The sequence below is a fragment of the Gracilinanus agilis genome, chromosome 6, assembly GCF_016433145.1.
Source record: "Gracilinanus agilis isolate LMUSP501 chromosome 6, AgileGrace, whole genome shotgun sequence".
In the NCBI taxonomy this organism is placed as follows: domain Eukaryota; kingdom Metazoa; phylum Chordata; class Mammalia; order Didelphimorphia; family Didelphidae; genus Gracilinanus; species Gracilinanus agilis.
The window spans coordinates 167,041,910-167,050,535 of record NC_058135.1 but is presented as its reverse complement, the minus strand read 5'-3'; the positions used below and the strand labels follow the sequence as shown (position 1 = coordinate 167,050,535).

General features: G+C 34.3%; 1 protein-coding gene across 1 annotated transcript in view; it reads right to left on the bottom strand.

Annotated features, from left to right (window-relative positions):
• The window catches only part of TEC (tec protein tyrosine kinase), a 93,022-nt gene extending 84,695 nt beyond the window's left edge, over positions 1 to 8,327 (bottom strand). The window contains exon 1 of the mRNA XM_044682126.1: positions 8,242 to 8,327. Coding sequence (XP_044538061.1) covers positions 8,242 to 8,245 — 4 coding nt within the window. The 5' untranslated portion in view covers positions 8,246 to 8,327. The remainder of the gene's footprint in view (positions 1 to 8,241) is intronic.
• Between the last annotated feature and the right edge of the window lie 299 nt (positions 8,328 to 8,626).

The following is an 8,626-nucleotide window of genomic DNA, read 5'->3' as shown; positions in this document are numbered from 1 at the left end:
GAGGGAGGGAGGAAAAAAGGTTGGTTAAGTGACTTGTTCAGGATCACACAGGTTGGAAATATCTGAGGTCATCATCTTCCTGACTCCAAGCTCAGTGTTTCATCTACTATATCACGCTGCCTCTCAGAAAGTGGTTGTGTGGGGTCTATGGGCAAAGCAAGGATCAGGGGCTACTAGGAACAACTTAGAAATTTTTGGATCCCTCCAACCTTAACCTTTGAGAAAACTTAACAATTTGGCAGAAGGCCTTTAATGGAGTGTCCCAAAGATCCGCGGTCACTCCAGGGCAGCTAAAGACTTATATTGGTGAAGTAAATAATTAATAGATGGCAATGCTTATCAAATGTGCAGATGAAACAATGCTGAGAGGAACAGCAAAAATACTAGGTAATGGAATCAAAATTCACAAAGACATTGACAAGGCAACACTGGATCAAAACTAATTTGACAAAATTTAATAAGTAGTTGAGTCAATAAAAATCAATTTCAATTTCATAAATATAAGATAGGAAGAGAAGTGGTTTACATAGCATTCATATTTCAAAAAGATCTGGGTTTTTTTAGAGGATTCAATCTAAGTCAACAGAGTTCTAAGTCTATGGTAGCCAAAATACTTAATCCAAGTCAAATATTGTGATAAGCACTGCAGATACAAAGAAAGGAGAAAAACAACAGTCCCTACTCTCCAAGAGCTAATACTCTAATGGGGATATTCAAACTTATGCTTCATTAAGAGAAAGATAGTATCCAAGATTAATTCCTTTACTAGACCACATCTAGGCTACTGTGTTACTGTGGGCCACATTTCAGAACCAGCATTGATATGTTTGAGAGGGTAATTATGATGATAAAGGATCTTGAGTCCATACCATATATTGACTAAATTCAAGCACCTAGGGAATATTTAGCCTAGAGAAGACTCAGGAAAGTTTTTCTCCAAGTATCTGAAGAGCTATTATTTGTAAAAAGGAATTAACTGGGGGCAGCTGGGTATCCCAGTGGATTGAGAGCCAGGCCTAGAGATGGGAGGTCCTAGGTTCAAAATTGGCCTCAGAGACTTCCCCACTGTGTGACCCTGGGCAAGTCACTTGACCCCCATTGCCTAGCCCTTAACCACTCTTCTGCCTTGGAGCCAATACACAGTATTGACTCCAAGATGGAAGGTAAGGGTTTAAAAAAAAAAAAAAAGGAATTAGCTGGGCTCCATAGAGCTTATCTAAGGAAAAGTGAGTAGAAGTGACAAATACTCAGATTTTGGCTTTACATAAAGAAAGACTTCCTAATAATTGGGGCAATCCAAAAGTGGGATAAGTTGACGAGAAAGCCAATGGGTTCCACCTTACAGAATCTTTAAGCAAAAACTTGATGGCTATATGTGTTATATTATAGAGTGCATTCTTCAGGTATGAATTGGTTTAGAGGGTCTCCTTACACTTTGATTCTCTGAAAATGTTTCACATCCAGTTACTTTATTTTCTCTTAAATAGCCTCTCCAATCAGCTCACTTATACTTGCTTTTTGAAGTGTTATCTTGAAGATATATGTGTGTGTGTGTGTGTGTGTGTGTGTGTGTGTATCTCACCTCTCTTTTCTTTAAGACGGCTTTCAATCCTGCAGGCAGCTTCCAAATGCTAGGCAACTGAGTCTACATATTAGTTAAGCGACTAAGTGATGTTCTGGTTTAATATTTTCTATTCAGTTTATGTTACTTTTTCTATTCAACCTTTCAAATCTATTTATTGATATAATAAAAGGGCCAGCTCCTTTGCATTTGTATCTTGTTGACTAGAATCATAAAACACATTGGGTAGAAAGGGAACTTGGATATCTAAACCTCTTATTAGATGAAAAACCTGCTTTTGTTATTAATGTTTAAGCCATAATGTGCTACATTATTCAATATGACCTTATTACTCAGAGACCATATCTCCAACTTTATGATTAAAGTCTACAGAACAAAATTGATTTCATGTACAAAAATCCATTTTCTGAACAACTTTTTAAAGAATGCATCCATTCCATTTGTAATAATGCTTTCCTGTATAGAATATGACAAGAGTACATTAGTATATTTTCATAGTCCTTGAGGGTCACTATTAACTCTATAGAAATCCAAAATATCAAAGAGCAAGAAGGAAGGTTCAGAGGTTATTTGAGGTTAATCTCCCTATTTTTAATAGTTACAGGAAATTGTCGAGGACACAAAATAATAATAGCTGGCATCTATCTAGTGCTTTCAAGTTTACAAGCACCTTACATGTATTGTTCATTTGATCATCATAATAGCTTTGTAAGGTAACTACTACAGGTATTATTATCCTTATTTTTACAAAATGAGGAAACTAAGGCTCTGAGCAGTTAAAGTGATTGCCACAAAGAGCATAAAATACTTAACTTTTGAGCCTCAATTCCCTCATATGTAAGGTGAGTGGGATTGTTATTGTTCAGTTGTATCCAACTCTTTGTGACCCCATTTGGGATTTTCTTGGCAAAGATACTGAAGAAGTTAACCATTTCTTTCTCCAACTCATTTGACAAATGAGGAAACTGAGGCAAAAAGGGATAACAGACTTGCAGGGTCACAAAACTAATTGTCTGGGACCAGATTTGAACTCATGAAGTTGAGTCTTCCTGATTTTAGGCCTGGCACTATACCCACTGCATAACCTGGCTAACTACACAATAACTGTATGAGATATTTTATCCAAAATTTTGATAAAATCCCTATAAATGCTAGATGACCTATGTAGACTCTGCTTGCTCTACTGAAGAGTAAATACTCTCAGTGTATCTTTCCCACAGGGCAGTATGGATGGACAATGAAATGAACCCAGAATTAAAATGGTGGATGTGAATGGAATGGATAACATTAGAAAATTGCACATGGTTTTAATAACCTTACATTTCTCCTTGAAACAAAGGCTCATCTTTTTAACATCAGTAGCCTTCTGTGATATTATCTGGTTGTGAAACATAGAATACAGCAGCTCCAAAATCTTAAATGGCAGAGAAGAGGGTGTAAATAAGCTGTAGCATATGCATTACTAAAGAACCAGGCACCAGAAAAGGGCATAAAAGAAAGCACTCCAAATAGGTATCATCAAAAAAAAGGCTGTAGGTAAGTCATATATAGAAAGGGACAACAGATGGATATGTGATATTTCCCGTTGGTACTCAGTGTCAAGAAACCTAAAGAATGGGGTTTTTTTGCATGTCTAAATATTTCCAAGTAAGGTTTTCTCCATTGGAGAAAATGAAGTGACATTTGCTACATACAATACTATAAGGTTTAAATGTATTTTAAGATACACAGCTTCAGGTGAAAGAGTTCTGGAAATGAGCTAAGGATCATCTAAGTCAAGAATCCATGAATAAAGGTCATCGCAAGTCAGGGGATCCATGAACTTGGATAGGAGAAAAAAAAAAACAAATTTTTGCTTTATCCATCTCTAAGCTGAAATTGAACATTTCTGAAGCATTTTTCTAGGGGAAAAACTAAGCAACCAGGATGATGGGAAAACTCAAAAATCACACTTTATGGGGATTATTTGGAAAACTGGGCATTTTTATCCTGTTGCTTATTAGACTTAGATGTGTCATGAGAATTAACTTCAAGAATATAAAGGACTGGGGGCAGCTGGGTAGCTCAGTGGATTGAGAGCCAGGCCTAGAGATGGGAGGTCCTAGGTTCAAATCCGGCCTCAGACACTTCCCAGCTGTGTGACCCTGGGCAAGTCACTTGACACCCATTGCCTACCCTTACCATTCTTCCACCTATAAGTCAATACACAGAAGTTAAGGGTTTAAAATTTAAAAAAAAAGAATATAAAGGACGACTATTCAGAAGAAGGATTGATCTTGTTTTGCTTGGCCCCAACAAACCAAACTAGTAGCAATGCATGGAAGTTGCAGAAACATGAATTCCAAATTAACGTAAGGACCAACTTCCTAATAATTACAGCTGTTAAAAGGTGGAATACACTTTCCAAAAGATATTAGATGTCCACATATATAGAATGTTGTGGAAAGGATTCTTGACCAGCTATGGACTAGACTAGAGCAATTACAAGTTTCCTTTCAATTCTGAGGCTCTATGCCTCATGACCATGTAAATACTCTCATACATCATATAAGAGTGTTTGTGTGTGTATATATATATATATATATATATATATATATAGAGAGAGAGAGAGAGAGAGAGAGAGAGAGAGAGAGAGAGAGAGACTAAGATAAGCAATAATAAGTTGTCATTCTTTTTATGTTCAGTGACCAAAAAGAGACTCTAAGAAGCATTTATTTGTGTATATTTTGTTTTGGGGGGGTTTTTTGGTTACATTTTGAATTCCAAGTTGCCTGCCTCCTTCCCAACCCCATATTAGAAAAGGCCAGCATAACTTCCACACATCTCTGGAGGTAAATAGCATTTTCCTCCCTAAATCCTTTTTAGCTTATTTGAATGATCCTGTTATACCGAATAGGCTAGTTACTCACAGTTATTCTCCAAACAATACTGGTGTTATTGAATGCAGTGTTCTCTTGGTTCTGCTCCTTTCACTTTGCATTATTTCCTATAAGAGTCCATCTATGTCTTTTCAATGTTTGCCTATCTAGTTAGATGCCTCTTATCATTTTTTTTTTGTGCTTTTTTTTTTTTATTTTAAACCCTTAACTTCTGTGTATTGACTTTATAGGTGGAAGATTGGTAAGGGTAGGCAATGGGGGTCAAGTGACTTGCCCAGGGTCACACAGCTGGGAAGTGGCTGAGGCCGGATTTGAACCTAGGACCTCCTGTCTCTAGGCCTGGCTCTCAATCCACTGAGCTACCCAGCTGCCCCACCTCTTATCATTTTAAGGAAAAATCCATTCATACCTGTGCTTTCAAGTGTTTTTAATAGTAATGACTGTTGTAATTTTGCAAAAGCTTTTTCTACATCTATTGATATAATCATGATTAATTTTTCTGATATAATCAATTATGTTAATGATTTTTCTGAATATTAAACCAGTTCTGCATTCCTGGTCACAAGGTATAATTTTTGTGACATAGTTTCTTAGCCTATGAGTCTATATCCTATGTTGGATTACTATAGTAATATTCATTAATGAAATTGATTTATAATTTTTTTTCTGTTTTTGCTCTTCTTGTTTAGCTATCACCTCCATATTTGTTTCATAAAAGGAATTTGGTAGGATGCTTTCTTTGCTATTATTCCAAATAATTTATTTAATATTGGAATTAGTTGAACTTTAAATATTTGATAAAATTCTCTTGTAAATCCAACTGGCTCTGATGTTTTTTTCTTAGAAAGTTCACTTATAGCTCATTCAATTTCTTTTTCTAAAATAAGATTATTCAGATAGTCTATGTCCTCTTCTGTTAATCTGGAAAGTTTATACTTTTGTAAGTATTTTTCCATTTTACTTATATTGTTAAATTTATTAGCATATAAACTAATAATTATTTTAATTTCATCTTCATTAATGATGTATTCACCCTTTTCATTTTGATAGTAGTGATTTTTCTTTCTTCCTTGTTTTTAAAATTCAGTTTAACCAATGATTTATCAATTTTGTTGATTTTTTCCCCTAAAACCAGCTCCTAGGGTGTTTTTATTTATCAATTTAATCTTATATGATTAATTTTTTAATATATCTTATATTCAATTTTCTTAATTGAATAAATTATATAGAAGTCATTTACTTGTTAATGAGATAGAAGGGAGCAAAGATAGATCCTTTAAAAAGCACAATAGGTCAAATGGAAAAGGAGGTACAAAAATTTACTGAAGAAAACAACTTCTTTAAAAAAAAAGCTAATTTGCTTAAATGGGAAAAGAGGAACAAAAACTCACTGAAGGAAATAAAATTTTTTTAAATAGAATTCAGCAGGTGGGAGCTAATGACTCCATGAGACTTCAAGAAACAACAAAGCAAAACCAAAAGCCTAAAAGATAGAATAAAAAATGTGAAATATCTCATTAAAAAACACCTAGATTAGAAATAGATTAAGAAGAAATCATTTAAGAAGTATTAAAATACCTGAAAGTCAAGAATAAAAAAGAACCTAGATACCATGATTCAAGAAATTATCAATATCTTGGATCTAGAGGGTAAAACAGAAATTGAAAGAATCTACTGATCACCTTCTGAAAAAGATTCCCCAAATGAAAAGTACCAGGAATTTTATAGTCAAATACCATATTTATGAAGAAATTTTTAGAAGAAGAAATCAAAGCTTCTCTGTTGTTACTGTTCAATTGTTTTTCAGTCATATCCAAATCTTTGACTCTATTTGGAGTTTTCTTGGCAAAGATGCTGGAGTGGTTTGTTATTTCCTTCTCCAGCTCATTTTTTAGATGAAGAACTCGGATAAAAAGAGTTAAGTGACATGCTCAGGACCTCACAGCTAGTAAGTGTCTGAGGTCAGATTTGAACTCAGGAAGATGAGTCTTCCTGATTTCAAGACCAGGGCTCTAACCACTATGGCACCTAGCTACTCCCTAAAACTATCTATAATAATAAGAGGTAAAAACTGTTCTAAATCACTATTATTAGATATGTAATTAGAGAAAGAAAAATTAAGACAAACTCTGAGGTACTACCAGAAATCTATCAGAAATGACAAATGCTGGAGGGGATGAAGAAAAATGGATACATTACCAAACAGGTACAGCCATTCTAAAAAGCAATTCAGAATGATATCCAAATGATTATAAAACTGTACATACTACTACTAGGTCTATATCCTAAATAAATTTTTTTTTAAAAAAAGGAAAAAGATCTATATGTAGAAAAATATAACAGCTCTTTTTTGTGGTGGCTAAGAGTTGGTAATTGAAGGGATGCTCATCAATTGGGAAATGGTTAAACAAGTTGTGGTATATGATTGTGATGAAGTACTATTGCACCATAAAAAGTGGCAAGAAGGGTAGTGTCAGAAAAACATGGCAAGACCTATATGAACTGATGCAAAGTGAAGTGAGATCATTGTACACAGTAACAGCAATGTTGTAATTATGATCAACTGTAAAAGATTTGGCTACCCTGAACAATTCAATGACCCAAGACAATTCGGAAGGACTCATGATGAAAAATTGCTATCGATCTATGAAAAATGCTATCCACCTCCAAATAGATATTTGATGAATTCTGAGTGCAAACTGAAGTATAATTATCTCACTTACTTTATTTTTTTGCTTTGTTTTAAAATGTGGGTAATATGAAAATATGTTTGACATGATTCCAAGTGAACAATTAAAATCATACTGATTAACTTCTCAATGGATTGGGAAAGAGAAAATCTGAAATTCAAAATTTAAAAAGAAAAAGAATGTTATAAATTAAAACAGAACATTCAGATTTATCAAAGATGACCCAGTGCTGAGTAACAACACCACTATAATTCTATTGCAATGAAATGACTGTAAAATTTAGGTTGCTAATAAATTGTCAGGGATTAGCAAAAATTGTACTATTAAACCATGCTAGCAGTCATAGAAAAGGCTCTCAATTATCAATTGATCTGGGCCTATAGAGTCCTTCATTGTAATTCAAATTATGGAATATGGAAGAAATGACATAATTTTACTAGGAAGAGAGGAAGTTCAGGGAACATAAATAAAAGAATCAAACTAGAAGTCCAAAGTTCAGAGGAGTCACAGATAAAAAAAAGCAGAGGTCCAACAAAAGCTTCCAATCTCTATGACAAGTATATTTTAAGTCAGTTTCTTCCTATCCAACATCTTTTTTGTCCATACTGGACATACAGTATGCCTGAAAATATTTTCATAAATGTAGAAGAAGCTGAGCTCATATATAGAAAGGCAATATGGAATTATAGGATCCTACATTAGAGGTAGAAAGAAATTTTGGTCCACATCTCTCATTTTACCAGAAACGTCGGTTCAGAAAGAACAAGTGATTTGCCTTTAGTCACGTAGCAAGCAAGAGGCACAGCTGAAATCTGAACTCAGGTTCTAGAATTCTAATTTATTTATTTCTCCTATTCCACCCTGCCTCTCTTTCTCCAGGATTTATTTTCAATTCAAACGTTATCTCATTTTTATAAGAAGGAAATTAAGCAACAGAGGCAAGCATGAATTCAGAATTGATATTTATATAGCACTTTATAAATTACAAATGATTTTTTTTATCTCATTCAAAGTTATAACAATCCTGGAAGGTAAGGACAAGCATTAGCCTTGTCCATTTTATAGATGGTTTACAATTTAAGTGACTTACCCATAGTCGCATCGCTAGGGAATGTCTGAGGTGGGATCCGAACACAGGCCTTCCTGACTCCAAGTGCGGCACACTAGCCAATTCCTTAAGTAAAACATAGATGCTAATCAATCATTAAACAATAAGCAATAGGAAACTACAAAGTCCCAAAATTACAAAAGTATTATGCAAAAGTTTTGCTTTTAGACAACCAATAGTAGGAAAAGAGCTTATCTGAAAAACATTTCTCTTCCTGTTTTTGATTGATTCAGACAAAAACAATGACCAACAAAAATGAGGCTTTTACATAGAAACGTCTGACACTGGCAGTATTTCTGCATTTAAGGAATAGAATGCTCTACATGTTGATGACTGAAATTAAGTACTTTTTGTATAGAACTCAGGA